The sequence below is a fragment of the Geospiza fortis genome, unplaced genomic scaffold (genome assembly GCF_000277835.1).
Source record: "Geospiza fortis unplaced genomic scaffold, GeoFor_1.0 scaffold286, whole genome shotgun sequence".
Taxonomy (NCBI): Eukaryota; Metazoa; Chordata; class Aves; order Passeriformes; family Thraupidae; genus Geospiza; species Geospiza fortis.
In genome coordinates, this window is record NW_005054444.1 from 728,674 (window position 1) to 745,021 (window position 16,348).

Below are 16,348 nucleotides of genomic sequence, written 5' to 3' on the forward strand. Positions count from 1 at the left end.
ATACAACCTCCTTTGAAGTAGTGGTAGAGAGTGATCAGAATAAAAGAATACATGGGAGAAGGCAGAGAAACTACAGCTTATCATGCACAAACAGAAGCTGTGTGCAATGGTGGTGCTAGACAAAGCTTATAGGGGTAAAACCCAGCCTGATGAAAAGCTATAGGATTGCTAGGTCAGCTGTAGGATACAGAGAGTTTTATGTACAGGGAGGTTGGTTTAGCACATCGAGTTGCTAACAGAACTCCCAAAATGAAGAAAGCCATTGCACTAAGGATTACTTCCAGACCCTGGGTGATTGCAATCCTCTCCTCCAGCCTCCTGCAGCTGCAGTGTGAGCAGCAACGCAACGTGCTCCTAGGCCAGCAGCTACTGAGACAGGTGAGCAAGGGGAGCTTTTCTGTATTTATCCCACACCAGGGTACTCCTCCAGCCTCTCTAAAATGACCAGAGGAGAGAGGTCTATGAAGCAATTGAAACAGAATCCATGTTTTGTGCAGTGCAAGAAGCACATAATGCTTTTCCTTTGATGCTTGTTACTTTACAGCTGTTGATATTAAACTTCATTCACCAACTTTTTCCTCATTTACTAGAATTTCTCACAATCCTTCCCAAGCCTGACTTCATGATATTTGCAGATGTCAGCATCCCATGGTTCTCCTTCCTTCCCTGAGCATCTCTAAATTTGGCTGAGCAGCACAGGACGCAGTGGAGGGACTGTGAGGACCACTCCCAAAAGTTGTCACACGATGCATCCTGATAATGCAATTCTCTGCTTTTTTTGTTTTGTTCTTGACTCTACACCTGTCCTGACCTGCGACATTTCCCCTTCACTTTGTCCTTGCTTGGTGCAAAGGGTCATCCTTTCCTGCACAGGACCTGTTTAGTCAAGATTTTTTTTTCATATTCTCTTTTATTGACTGCTTTCACTGACACATTAAAATTCCTTTATTCAAAGGAATTAACCCTCCTTTTGCCATTTTCTGTTCTCAACTGGGGGCTGGTCCAGAAGCCAGACTTGATAGCAGAGACTTCAGACACACTTGAAAAAACAGATGATGAAATTTATTACACTCATTTTCACAAATCTAGGTGTCTAAAACAGGTTCATTAACATATACAGAGAATCTCAGGAAAAACTGATCCAGAGCCAAGGACCAATGCTGGAATATGTTATATCCACATAGGCCCAGTGTGCAGATGAAAACTGCAAAACCATGCATGTAATCCCAGTTGGTCTTATGATCTTAGCTGGTCTTGAACAGAAGGCATTTCTTAAGTGCTGGAGCCTTTTTATTTTCTATTGTTGTTTAAATTTGTCAAATTGAAAACATTCTGCAGTTTTCAAGTGGAAAATGGCCTGGTTTTCAAAGTTTGTTTGCCAGACACCTCAGCTACCCATCTGCTGGGCTATTGCAGTCCCTGGTTCCAGAGCAACCCTGGAGGCAGATGTGTCAGCTCCAATCTTTACATACAATCTCCTCCTCTGTTTTCTTCTTTTCATTCAAAAGCTGGAACTGAAATAGCATTTCAAAATATTGAAATCCTGCAGGAAACCAACTGACCTTTCTCCACACTAGTCAGAAACACGAGGGCAGGAAGAGTAGGCAGCAAAAAGACTCTGCAAGGCTAAATGTCCAGCCTCGAGGTCTTTTCTCATCGGAAGAAATGCACTGTCCAAACACCACACAATAATATCCGATGGCAGATGCGCTGCAATTAACTTCATGCTTTAATGCATTTTGTGGCTCAGGGCTGTTTGCAATAAAAAAGCATGACAGGAGCATAGCATTCCTTTCCACTCCTTGCTTTGAGCTGTCTGTGATATCTTGGCACTGTGTCCTGAGAACACTGTGTGGAAATAAAGCTTTTGTTTAACCCACTTGTGTGGGCTCCCTGAGGAGGTGACTGCCTGCCCAGCCAAATCTGTAACTCTCAGCTCCCCAAACACCATCAGCAAATAGAGAGCACTGGAGGGAACAACTGCAGGTTGTTATCTAAATAAGGTGGCAAAGTTTATTCATGGATTCAAAGTGGATTCAAAGTTTATTCATTTATTCATGTCATCAAGGTTTCTCTGCCTGATTGCACCTGTCAGGACTGCAGCACAGTCAGAACAAAAGGCAAATATAACCTGATACTCATGATGGGTCCAAGACTTTGGTCCATTCTGCAGGGTGACCCGGGGAGCTCCATTTCTCAAGCTATGGAGGAATCAGCCTGAAAACCTTCTCTCTCTATCCCTGTACTTTTGTCCCTGTGTTTCATACTGGGATGGGTACAGACTGTCAAACACTGGTACGTGAACTGGAGAGGAACCAGCCAGCAAAAGCTAGGCAGGTGGAAAGGAACTGAGTGAAGAATCTCCCCAGACAGGGAGTCCTCCAGCTCTGGTGGCACAATAGTTTTCATATCCTACAAGATCTCCACCAAATCATTCCCCATAACTGGGATAATGGGAGGTCTAAGCATTGAGAAGACCCAGCTTTGCATTGTCCATCTAGATTTCAGTTAAACGTTTGGCACTATTTCCCAGAGCATTCCCCTGGAGAAACTCTCTGCTCATGGCTTGGACAGGTACACTCTTCTCTGTGTGGAAAACTGGCTCGGTGACTGAGCCCAGAGTGTGGTGGTGACTGGAGTTAAATCCAGTTGGTCACAGATGGTGCTTCCCAAGGCTCGGTATTGCAGCCAGTCCTGCTTAATATCTGTATCAATGTTCAGGACAAGGGGATGGAGGGCACCCTCAGTAAATTCACAGATGGCACCAAGTTGGGTGGGAGTGTGGATCTGCTGCAGGGCAGGAGAGATCTGGACAGGCTGAATCAATGAGCTGAGGCTAATTGTTTGAGGTTCAACTAGGTCCTGAATTTTCATTGCAGCAACCCCAGGCAGTGCTAAAGGATGGGGGAAGAGTGGCTGGAAAACTGCTCAGCAAAAAGGGATCTGGAGAGGCTGTGGCCACATCCCTGGGGAGCCTGTGACTATGGACATCATACCCATGTTGCCTATTGCTACAGGGACCCAGAAGCACAGTGTGCCCATCCCTGCACATGGCTTCAAAACAAATTCCATGCCATATGTGTAATCAGGATAATAATCTGTAGAAGGGCTTGTAGATCGCAATGGCTCTGAGGACTGAAGGCTGTTCTCCCTCCCCCTGAGGGGAAATCTGTGGTTTCACTTGCAGGCACTGAGTGCTGAATTAAGGTGTTGATGGGAAGTTCTTCTGTTTCACTTCCATCTGGACATAGACAAGCCCAACAATGTGAACTTCACCTTTGCTGCCCTTCCCACTGCAATTGGCCATCCAAAGAGACAATGCTGGAACACTGTGTTCAGCCAATACCTCTTATATTTGTGTGAGTCCTGAAAGCTGCAGTGCTGAATGCATTTATCCTCACTATCTCATGCCCAGGTGCTGGAGTTTTCCAGGAGTTGTGAAGAGCTGCATGGCAAATCCTTCTGCTCTTTGCAGCTAAAAGGGAAAATGAGTGGAAATATGATATTGAATCCTTGCTAAACCCCCAAAAAACTTCACCAAGGGTGAAGGAGTACTGAGATTAGCTCAGTTGGTTAGTGCATGGTGTTAAAAATGCCAGGGCTGTGGATTTAATCCCTGAGTCATACTCAAGGACTTTGTGGATCCTTTCCAACTCTGAATATTTTGTGATTCTGTGAGTATATGTCTTCCAAGTTTTCACCAGTCTCTCTGTGCCTTCCTGCTATGCGAGATTGCCATTGTGTAAAGGAAAGGGAAAGGAACATCCATGCTGCAGCAGTTATCTTTTTTGCTGTCCCTTATTTGCTATAAGAAGTGGTCCTGGAAAATCCTTTTGCTCTTGATTTTTGTACAGCTCACCCAGTTTCTGTGGAGTTTTTTTCAGAGAGGAAAAGACCTTGCTGGTCTCTCAAGCTGGAGTAAATATTTCACTATAACTCCTATTCTTGTCATTCTGAAATATTTTAACTAAACTAAATCTTAACACAATCACAGGAAAATCTTCAGCATTAAAAAGACCAACCACAGCCAATGAGTACAGTTAAATACTGCTCACATCTGTAACATTCAAATTCAAGGCTCAATTCAGATGCAAGCATTTTATGCCATACATGTCAATGCATTTGTGCCTACATGTATATACACATATACATATGTGTACATATAAATGTATTTGAATGCTTTCAACTAAGCAGCATCCATTCACCACCAGAGGGCAGGCACAGAATATGAAAATTAATTGTCCTGTGCTTCCCTGCACATGTCAATGAACAAATTGCTCGGTGGGCAGAGGGATACCACCAATGTTTTCTCTGACAATCTCCAATGACTTTCTTATCATGGAATCATAGAATAGTTTGGGCTGGAAGGGATCATTCAAGATCATCAAATCCACTCCTCCTGCAATGAGCAGGGACACATTCAATTGCATCTGGTGGCTCAGAGCCCTGTCCAGCCTGGCCTTGAATGTTTCCTGGGGCAGGGCATCTGTCACCTCTCTGTGACAGTGTTTCACCACCCTCGCTGTAAAAAGCCTCTTCCCACTATCTAAACCAACCACTTTTAGTTTAAAACCATTACCCCTTTTTCTACTGCAATGGGTCCTGGTAAATTTTTTTGTCCTGAATCTCAACCCTTTCAACTACCTCGTATTTCACAGTGTGATGGCTAGTTTTTGTTTTGTCTGTTTGCCTGAGATCTAAATCTAGCAATGTTGATATGAACCAGTGTGTCCACTCTCAGAGTCCTGAGTCCTAGGAGCTTTTGGAAAGGTGCAAAGAGCAAAGAAGAGCTTCTCTTTTCATTCATGCTATGGAGAGGATAATTTACGTAAGTTTTGATGCCAGAAAGCTTAGCCTTTAAAGCATGTACCTTTAACCAGGAGATGCTTATGATACGGCACAGGCAGACCTTTGATATTATGGGTCATGAGATCCATAAGGATCATTGTCTAAAACCCAGTGCCTTTGATCTGAGGAGGAAAAGGGGTGGACAATCTTATCCAGAAGCATCAGCTCAGTTTCGTAACAAAGATCTTTACAATTGTGTACAAGGAGATGAAAATTTCTGGCTGTACAGAGACCCCTCAGAGCAGGAATCCTGCCCAGGGCTTTGCCAAATGGGCTGGTGGATGTCAGACCCTCAAAACAACAACAGAATGGCAGAATCACTTATGATGTTTGCAGCACATCCTATAATACCATCCCCAAGCGGCTTCACTCCAGGAAACTTGGAAAGTATTTCAAGGGATTGCTATGTCCAGCCTAGGCTGAGAAGTTGTGACTTACACCAGCAGGATGTATACTCACAACCATCAGAATAAACCAATTTTCTGTTTCCTGATGACAAGGGGGATTCATTTCCCTTAATTCTCAATCTATGTCTGCAGTAGTCACGCACCAGTCCCTTCATCTTCACAAGAGAAAGTCAGAGCTTGTGGAGGTGACTCATCTGCTGGACAATTAGATGAATCATGAGCAAAACAGGCTTTCATTTCCCTCCCTGAGCTGTGGAGGATCTCAAGATTAGTGGCTCATTTGATAGGTCCCAACCTTGCAGCTGTTCATCTTTTTCACCTGTGACATCATTCTGGAGTTAAAAATTTTTATAAGAAAAAGGAGACCAGGAGTTTGCTCAGCTCTTCAATGCAATCACTGCTTCCACCTGGGCTTGGCAGGGGGCAGGTGATACATGTTTGAGCACAATTGTGCTTCTGTGTTGTCCATATTTCACCATCCACTGCACTAAACTTTCTGGAAATGTAGACTATGAACTGGATCAAAAGTTTTATCTGAGGTGCAGCCCTGTTCTGAAATCTGGAAGGAGATGCTCAGAAGCAAATTATGCTAACAGTGTTTTGAAAGATCAAAGAAATAGATGAGCAGGATTTTTTTGCTTCAGATTGTCGACTTATGTCTGCTTTCTGTCTCCACTAAAATGACTTCAATATCCCCCCGTGTCTCCTTGCTTCATCATTTGGTTCACAGGGGTTGTTAAATGGTCCAAGTACCTTTCTCCTCCAGCAGTAGGTTCCACCTAAAACACTTCACACAGGAACTCTCATGATGTATGGCTGTAGCTCAGCAAAAACCCTGAAGGAATTAAGTAAGGGTTTCAATATTTTTTTTCCTAAAAAAAAAAGTCCAAAATACATGGTTGGGGGTGGGACACAGATTATTCAGGAAAAGCCAACACACTGAGCAGTAAGCAAAGACATTTTGGAAATAACCCAGAATCCCACTGTGGGCTATAAAAAAACCCCATGATTTCAGTAAGTCATGACGTAGTGATGGATCAGAGGGCTGTGGGAAGGATCAAAGGGTGTAAGGAACATGACAAAAATAGAGCATTTCTAACTCATTTCTTCTCTCTCTATGATTTCAACCTTCTTTTTTCTGGCATTTGCCTAAAAAAACAGACTAGAAGGGGCAAAGAACAGTGTAGATCATACTCTCCACTAACTGTTGTGAAATACTTCTCTGCAAGAGCTGAAAACTACCTGTATCATGACCAGCTCCAAGGCTTTATAGATATAATGCCAGTAATCAATTCACTAAAGCTTCATTGCAGTAAAACACCACCTATCCAAAGAAAACACAGTAAAGAGGTGGAAAGAAGGGACAACAAAAAGGGAAAACTCATTATTTAAATGGTGGTTGATAAATAAGAGTCATTTTTATAAGTTCTGATTCAATAGTAGGGAGCAAAAATGCTGGGGAGAGAGACCAACTTACTTCATTCCACCAATCAAAAGAAAACAAGAGGAAGGAGGAAGAATGGATGCTATTACACCCTTCAAATTAAGCAGGAGAGTTAGAGACAAACATGATCTTTAGCCCCATTAGCACAGAAGACAGAGCAAACTGTTCTTCAGCTTGTTCCACACCACTTGATTCATTGATCCTTCTGCTGTTGAAGTGGTAGAGCAGAGAAATGCAGGAAATATTTGCAAGACAAACCACATCAATCTCCTTTGGTTTGCTTTTCAAGAAAAATCAGATTTGTCACATGCAGCACAGTTTCCTGAACGTGTTGATAAAGCTTTGGGATGTTTCAAGCACAGGCCAGAAGATGTGGAGAAGTTAGCAGAGATAAGGAAACACCCAGGGACAGTTCAACAAATCAGGGTGGGATGTATGCTCCCCTCAACCATTGGAGCAGGGCAGGTGCAAGGCAGAAAGTCTCTGCCATTATTCCTGTATTCTTGAGATGTTCACCTATTGACTTTGCTTGCAAGACATAGCTCAAAGTCTCGCTGAAGGATGGTGCACGTTTGAGGACCACAGGGTTTGGAAAATAAACCCAGAGTAGCCTGGAGATTATTTTGGCCCCACATAATATAAACACAAATTCCATTTGCACCATTTCAAACCACCTCCCCACACCCCCCTGCCCCCTCCCCAGTTATGACGCTCTCTGCAGCTCCTGTCATATCAGTTTATTTGTCTGGGAATTTTTCCCTTGTGGTTTCCCTCTCTTTTTTTCTTACTACCTCACTGCTATGAGCCCCAGCAGCCCCCCTCATCAGACATTGTTTTCTCCCAAGTTATTTGTGTTGTCTTCTCTCAGGAGACTCTGCAGAAGACCCTTATCACCAAAGTCACCCCATCTATATCTGTGGTGGTTCCTGTGGTGATGCTGGGAGTCAACACCATATCTGCCACTCCAAGTGATGTACAACATCACCCAAGGGTTCCATGAATGTCTTTCTGCGCCATTATGTGTGTTTTGCTTTCTTTCTCAAATTTCTGGCACTGTCTGTCTAGGCTTCAAGCAGTGTTTGAGGGCCCTGGCACCCAAGAGGAATCAGATGAGCCAGGATTTGTCCATCCTTCAAATCATTGCATCAAAACATGGTTGCAGCTAAATCCTTCACTGCTGGCCACATCTGGTTTGGTAAGTGTGGAGCATCCCATGGGAACTGGACATGCATCTTTACCCTGCCATCTGGACCTGAGGAAGGTTAGGGTTGGTACCAAAGGGGACTGACACAAATCTAGTCTGAGAAAATGCCAAGAGCAACATCTTCTTTGAGTTCAGGTTAAATTACAGCTCCTGAGATCTGCAGGCACCATGTGATGAGGGCTGAGATGGGACAGGAACCACAGCTGACCTGGCGACCAGGACAACTTCACTGTTTGGCTCACCACCTATGTTGGCACCAGTGTGTGAAGCATCATCTCAGCAACAAACTTCCCTAAACAACAGCAGCAGAAACAGAAAAAGAGTGGTTAGAGCAAAGCTCTTGGAACCCTTGCTCCTCATGTATTTTTTTAAAAAGAAGAGGCCATAATCAGGCCCAGAGGAAATGGAGCATAAATATCAAACTTTGTTCAGGCTGGGAAAATAGAATTTATAATTAAAGATGGACATCTTGTTGACAAGATATGATTTATTTTAACTGTGAGGTGAGCACATGGTCAACTTCTAATCTTTTGCAAGTTATTAAAAGCAGCCAGTTCTCTTCCTGGCTGTTTTGTTGGGGTTTTTTGGGTTTTATTTAGTATAATTTCTAAAAAAGCAACTGGGCTAACGTCAGCTCAAGATAAAGATGCTTATACTGGCTGAGATGTCTTGGAGGATATCAGTAGCTGGGAATTTTTCTTTCTGTTCATACACTCCTGCTTTTCTCCATGGCAGCCCCACTGACCCAGCCTGTTACCCTCTCCCATGGAAGAGTGGGAATTCTGTGACAGTTAGAAAGGAAGGAGAGGACCCAGGGTTGACTTTGTGTGGCTTTTTTTTCCCAAGTGGGATTTGCGGGTTGCCACATCCTGCTGCCTCAGTATGGAGGCGTGTAGGATTTGTGCATGGCAGATACCAGCAGGCATTCTCGCAGGACTGGTGCCTGTAAGCAGTTTTTGTGGCAAGATCCTACAAGTTTTGAGGGTGTGGTGTCCCTCCTCTTATCCTCAGGTTTTTTCATGGGGTATGCTTGGGTGCATGGATGTTGTCAGATAAGCCAGTTTCCCTGTGTCAATACCACTGAGGGTTAGCTCGCCCAAGGGCACCCTTTCCCACACAACCAGCTTGTTCCCTCCAATCTGGGTTTAGTTCTGTGATTTCCTTCAGGGCCTGCATCAGGTTTGGTTGCTTCTGTTCCACACAGTCCTCCCACACTACTCCACAGCAGATCTGGACACTGTCCCCACGATGTTCAAGGTATTCTCAAAGAAAGCCAGCAGTGAAACAAATTCAGGGCTCTAGGGGAACCATCCAGAGTCAGGTATCTGAGTGCTACATACAGGGAAATAGTCAACTTGCTCTAGAGAAGGGACAGGTCTCTATGGATCCAGCCAGGGATCCCTCCCTGGGAGAGATAAAACAGGAGAAGCATCAGAACTCAGGTGTCACTGGGTATCAACCATTGGTTGACCCAAGTTTCTGCAGCCCACGCACCAGAGATAGACATCCAGCAACAGCAGCATCTGTTTGAATAATTTCTTCTGCTTCCACTTAAGTCTGAAACTCATCGTCAGCAAACTTCTAACCTTTCTGTGACAGGCCATTTTCCTTTAGCTAGCCATGCGCCACCTGGATAATGCAACTGGCCCCACATCTCTGAGCAGCATGAACGCAGCCATTCTCCAGGCTTGGCTACTGTGACATCAAGTTGGTCATCAGGCTGCCCTGGTGTGATTACAGGAGGGGTGACAATACCTCCTTGCTGATATCCCTCTGCCAGTCCCAGCAAAATAAGACAGCATGAGGGGAGGTGCAATGTGGGTGAGAGACGGACATCAACCCACCAGTGCTGAGCTGATGCCAAGCCAAATAGCATCACCATACTCATGAAGCACAGAGCTGCTGGTGGACTCCTGCTTGAGGCCCAGCACAGGGTCATTGGGGCTTTCAGACCACATGCTCACTCACTGATACTGTGCTGTATTCTTAGGACCACCTCTGTTCCATATAAGTGCTATTCTGAGGTCCTCAATAAGGTTTTGGAGCTGCTGTATGCAAGCAAACTCCTCCAGATATGCTTCTGTTGCCAAAACAATTCAATGAGAAATAGTTCTCCTACTAATTGTTAAACCATTTGGCCATTAAAAAAATATGGAAAATAAAGAGAAGCGCAGAGGACACGCACGTTTTAAAACAATTACGGAGGTATGTATTCACATGCTTGTGGGAGCCTGGGGATACATAATACTGCAAAGGAATGAATTCACGGACTGGTCTATGAGGAGTATTTTTTTTCCCTGTGACTTCAAACTTCTCTCAGAGCTCACAGAGTTTTAGTCAGCTGGCATGCAAGAGAGGTACGACTTCCCTAAATAAACTCTTCCTCGACTTGCCCTGGAAAAGCTGCTGGGAGAGTCTGTGAGACAGAAGGCTGCAAGCAGAGGTGAATCCTGCTCCTGCTCCTCCTCCTCCTCCTCCAGCCACAGAGCAGGTATGTGGAGATGCATGCAAACCTGGGAGCGTGCTGGAAAGTTGAGCTTTTGACTGCAGGAGAGATGGGGGCTCTGGTGACTTAGAGCTGCAGCCTTTTGAAAGTAACATGGACAAGGAAGGTACTGTATAAATAAAATACACATATACAGCTATACATATTCATTATCATACACGATATAATTAGGAACATGTATCACTATTGCTTACTTCTTTCTCATAATAGACACATTACTTTTAAATTGATTCTCCTTGTTACATTCTTATTGTAGTAACACGTGCAAAATGTACTCATTGCAACATTTAACAAACCACATCATTCACATCTCTAGACATTTTCATCTTGAACCTCCCAGTATGGTGCAGATCTGAAGTGACCTTGTCAGGAGCTGGTGTGCCAAAGAGAATGAACATTAACCTGTGGCAGAGGTGCCAGTATATATTTAGCAGAATCCGCAAAGCTGTTTGGCATGTGCTGTTAAAGGACATGAGTTTTATCTGATTTAATAAATAGATCCAGGAATTGATGCTGACCAGTAGAAGGGAGTCAGAACCCCCCTATTTTTTTTGGTTCACCCAAATTCCTTGTCCATAATGGCAGATGTCAGCACAAAGAGGGGAAAACACACAATGCTGAAGGCAAAACTCTCCTCCAGGCAGGAAGTGACTCAGTTCAGATATTCTTCACGCATCCAGGGAAGAAGATTTGCAGTGATCCCTGGGAGGCTTGCTAAGGTCACTGGTGCTTGTGGGAGCTCTCTGGCAGGGTAGCCCAGGTAGAGTTGTGCCTTGGCTGGTGAACCCAGCCCTCAGTTTGGTCCTGAGACACCCACTGTGGGGCTTGCCAAACTCCCTCAGAGGTTTGTACTGCTGTAAAACTATCATGCAGACTTTGCACCCCTGCCCTGGTACTAGGGCACATATAAACAGAAAAAGACAACACAGGCAATGTGCAGGTATCCCACAGGTTTACATAAGTGCATTGCTTCTGAAATAAAAGAGAGCTTCACATCCAAGGAAAAGAAAGAAAAATCCATGCCACTGCCCTTTCTGGAAGGCATTTACATTATTTCCCATTCAAGCATTAAATTGAATTTATCCTTTCCCCCAAGGGTGCATTTGGTCATCCCACTGCTGTGCCACAGAGACACAACTGAGCTGTTGGGAAACCAAACATATGTGTTGTCCCTACTGTGAAGCTTCCCTCCCATATACCCTTTTCCTGTGCAACCCATTCTGCATGGATGTGGAGTTTTGGGTTTGCAACTAGCTCAGTGCCTCTGATTCACTCCATCCCCTGGGAATCTGCAAGCTGACAGCTGTGGGACAGGCACAGATGACTTCCGAGACAAGCACGTGTCTGCAAAGCTTGCAGAGGGGATCTTTTTTGTGGAATTTACTGAGTGTTTCATGTGTCAATACGAGAGGAGCGTAATTACCAGCTGAGAAACTGCAGGAAATAAGCCAAGACTGAATGGACGAAATGGAAAATAAAGAGAAGCGCAGAGGACACACACATTTTAAAACAATTACGGAGGTATGTATTCACACGCTTGTGGGAGCCTGGGAATACATAAGGGATCGTGACTGCAAAGGAATGAATTCACGGACTGGTCTATGGGGAGTATTTTTTTTCCCTGTGACTTCAAACTTCTCTCAGAGCTCACAGAGTTTTAGTCAGCTGGCATGCAAGAGAGGTACGACTTCCCTAAGTAAACTCTTCCTCGACTTGCCCTGGAAAAGCTGCTGGGAGAGTCTGTGAGACAGAAGGCTGCAAGCAGAGGTGAATCCTGCTCCTGCTCCTCCTCCTCCTCCTCCAGCCACAGAGCAGGTATGTGGAGATGCATGCAAACCTGGGAGCGTGCTGGAAAGTTGAGCTTTTGACTGCAGGAGAGATGGGGGCTCTGGTGACTTAGAGCTGCAGCCTTTTGAAAGTAACATGGACAAGGAAGGTACTGTATAAAGAAAATATACTGTGTTTATGGATAGGCTGAGGAACTGGCTAAACACACTGTGTAGATGGCTCTATCCACACAGCTGTATATTTAACCCATCAGGGACTTGCACTGCAGAGTCAGCTCCCTTATGTTAAGGAGGCACCGGTTAGTTTACAACAATGCAGTTGTCATAAGCCAGGTTTGTTATCATTCTCTGTGCTTACAGTAGTGAAAGGTGGGGACATGTCTGGGTATTTTTTCTTTCTTTACAGGACTTTAGTCTGTTTGTGGAATTGCTGCATTATAGTGCTCTGAAGCAGGAGTGCTGCAGAGATCAGACTTGTACACTGATTAAGTGCCACTCGCCCAGCTCCCCGACACAAAATCTCAGCACAGCCCTGGGCAAATCTCAGAGCCCCGGGTAAAATGGGCAAAAGGCTGTTTGGCTCCTTTGCTCTCCTTACTAGCAGCACTGTCATTGAGCTCTCCCTGTTGGAGCACAAGGTGTGAGATGGCAGCATTACTGTGCTACTCTTTAAGATCTTGACAGCTTGAATGTCACCTTGGGTGAACAATGACTTACTGAGAGGGTTTTGCTGCGTCTGGATTGTTACCACAGGAATTAATACTTGGACACTGATAAAGTTTTAGAAAATCCTTATTTATATAAAAGTCACATACACATTTATAAAGCTGAACCCTGGTGTATTTTGATAAAAGTATTTTTGATGAAAATACAGATATGTTTCCTTAAATAGAATCAAAAGTTAGGTTTTCCACAACAGAAGAAATTTGTGGGTTGTTTTTTAACTAAGATGCAATCATTTCAACTTTAAAATCAATTTATTACTCTAAAATGCTAAAATCCTTTAATTTTCAGTAAAAGAAATTCAAAACAAGTAATCTCTTTTTAAAGCAGATATTTCCATTTCAGTGATTGTATCAGTACTTTACCTTTTGCTAATATAATGATGGATGGATTCAAGGGGGGGGGTATCAGTATCATGCCATCAGAGCTACCTGAAGTAACTGCCTTCACCTCATATTTCCTCCTGTTGGATCACATAAATTGAATAGGTCTTTTCCCACTGATTCCACTGTCAATGAAAACAAATTGCTGAATTAAAAGCCTGTTTTTTCTCTCTTTTTGCTGCACTAAAATAATATGAGAAATTACTCTGTTTTAGTTCCTGAACTTGAGTTTTCCCAGGAACTGTGTTTCCAGGGAGATAGTTTGTTTTCAGGGTCAGATAGTTTAATCTGCAAATCACTTTCTGCTGATAAAACTGTTTTCATTTTACCATCTCCTACTGTCCCTTCACCCAGCCCCTTGCTCAGCAAGTCTCCAGCCTAGTGAATTTCATGCAATTGTTGTTTTATTTTTTTCTTTCCTTAGAGAGGAGTAGAAAAAAAAAGGTGAATAAAATAGTGAATCTGGCTAAACCTCATGTAGCCAATTAATTGAAAATGCTAATTTCTGGTGGGAAAGTTCTTTTAGCTAAACACCTGATATAGGTGCAAGTAGAGAGAGGACAGAGTGAGAAATGAGGAAGGCAACAGCTTCAAAAGACAGGAGGAGAAAAGCCATGCTGGGGTTAGAGGAGATGTAGGAGTCTTTATTTTGGTATGCAGACTTGACTTGGCTGTGATTTGAATGAAGCAAAGTCCTGAGCAGCAGAATCAGTGCATGCCCTTCCCTCCTGGTTTGGCATTTGTTTCTGTCCAGGCTCTTCTTCACAGTTCACCTGGCACAACTGTTTGGTCACTTGGTAAAACAGCTTGAGGAACTGAGCTGGGTTTTAAAAAAGTTCAACCAACAAAATCTCTGCTATATTTATCCCTGCAAATCCAAACTTCCCAAAGTGCTCTGAACATCCATTGTGGAAAATGCAAAGCTGCAGGCATCCTGGTCACTTGTTGCTCTTCATTACAGGCATGATATTAGTAGTCCATCTCTAAATTAAATCAAAATCTCCTATTTTTAAAAATATATCTTATTTTCTCATGGAGGCCTCAAATGTTTGAGGTTTGTCTTGCAAAAGTGTCTGTGCATTGCAAGTGCTATTGCACTCTGCTGACAGGGCAAACTCGAAACACAGAGCATCTGAAAGGAATTTAAACCTCTGGACACCACAGAAGCCCCCAGCTTCAGCTTAAGTTCCCTGCTCACCCCAAGGGGGCTGCAGATAGAAAGCTTGAGCCCAGGAAGCATGCCACAATCAGCACTGCAGTCAGTTCTGGACAAGGGAAGCTCAAGACACAACATGCTTGAGGGAAGGTGGTCAAAATGAGTCTGACACTAGCCCAGTCAAGGGGAACCTCCCTGGGGTTGTGATAATCTCACTGGCAGACTCTTCTCTTGAGAGTTTAACATGGATTTTTATATCCATTGCACCTAATCGTGCCCCCTTCCGTTGTCTTTGCATGGCATTTTCATGGCTAGACCAGCAACCTGGTCTGCAGGAAGGTGTCCTTTACCATGGCAGAGGGGTTGGGATCTTTAAGGGCCCTTCCAACCCAAACCATTCTGTGATTCTGTGATTCTGTGATTCTGTGATTTATGCTTCTCATTTCAGGGTGCATTGCAAAGCCAATTAGATGTTAAGGGCCCAGATCTTTGGCATATTATTTCAATCATGGGAAAATTGCATTGTGACAGTTCAGGCTTGCGGTTCTGAGAGAAAGCAATGGGAAAACTTGGGTAAAGGTGGATTCTCCAGCAGCAGTACTTAGCAGAAGGAAGGGAGGAAAATCAGCAACTAGACAGGTCCTTCTGTCCTAGAGGGCAGCACAAAGTAATAAATACAAACCTGAACTCACAAACCATCTGAAATCATCGTCTGCATGACAGAAGAATGTCTGTCATGCTGGTGTCCTGTTGTGGCCCCAGCATGAGAATCTGGACTTCATTGGGTGGCCTGGATATCATCTAGGCAGCATCTGGAACCGCACAAATCTATTAAAAGCCCTGCACCTTCCTTTTGCCACCAGGCTCAAAGGAATGCAGAGCTACACAGGTAGGTCATAAGTGTAGTAGGCTCAGAGTGTGTTAATTTATTGCACTGCTTGTGTCCATCTTCTTATTAGATGATCATCTGCCAGCTTTCACATGTGTTGACCTCTGTGTTCCATTTGGAATCTAACCATAATTACTTTTGCCTTCAGAACCATGAAACTGAACATCATCTTCTTGCTGGCAGTGGTGAACACAGGAACCTTTAACTATCATCCCATAGAGGGGACATCCTGTGAAATGGTAAGGAGGGATTCCTCCTCAGGCCCTTTGGGATCTGCAGTGAGGCTGGGACACCCCCATTGCAGGCACTGTGCAAACAGCCATAGTCTCTGAAAAGGGAAACCCTCCAGCACCAGATGTGGTGGCCGAGGTGGGATTTCCAGGGTCAGGGGATGGGTAGCAGGCACTTCTCAGGCTATGTCCTTTTTGTAGTGGCAGCACATAAGAGGGTGGAGGAGGGGTGAGTGGGAAGAAGGGTCATTATGCTTGGTTTTTTTCTAAAGGGGAGCTGCTTAAAAGAAATTTGACCTGATTTCCCTAAGACCATAGAGGGGTTCTGGGACTGAGACAGAGAAAAGACTTAGACCTAAAATCAACTCCTTTCTATCAGGCCTAAGTTCTTTGTGCTCTAAATAAAGAATCTTCTGTGAAATACCTCTATACCAGCCCTTTTGTAATAGCAGGGAGACTGACCTCCTCTGCCCTGACACAGCATTGCTGCCAGGGAAGTTGCACCTGACTTCTGCTGGAGGAAAAAGAAATGACAAAACCTCTTGCTGCAGTACAAAATTTTCTCCTTGGATTTTTGCAAGCACCTGGTACAATATTATAAATGTTATTCAGACCTGAACTTTCTACCTTTCCTATCAAAGTATTTCTGACTGTAACAGGCTTTTAAAAATACCTTTTTTTTCCCCTCAGTATTGAAGCTGCTTAGCACAAAACGTCAAGAATTTCCAAAATAGGAAAAAAAACCCCTATTTACTAGCTGTACACAACTCC

At 44.0% G+C, this 16,348-nt stretch overlaps 1 protein-coding gene across 2 annotated transcripts in view; it reads left to right on the forward strand.

The window, feature by feature from the left end:
- The first annotated feature begins 10,377 nt into the window (after positions 1–10,377).
- The window catches only part of LRRC32 (leucine rich repeat containing 32), a 13,366-nt gene continuing 7,395 nt past the window's right edge, over positions 10,378–16,348 (forward strand). The window contains exons 1-2 of one of the 2 annotated variants that reach the window (XM_005427394.3): positions 10,378–10,394; positions 15,496–15,586. In XM_005427394.3, the coding sequence (XP_005427451.1) occupies positions 15,500–15,586 (87 nt within the window). In that variant the 5' untranslated portion in view covers positions 10,378–10,394; positions 15,496–15,499. Of the gene's footprint in view, positions 10,395–15,275; positions 15,348–15,495; positions 15,587–16,348 lie in introns of those variants that run through there. The other variant, XM_031062304.1, reaches the window with a different exon arrangement.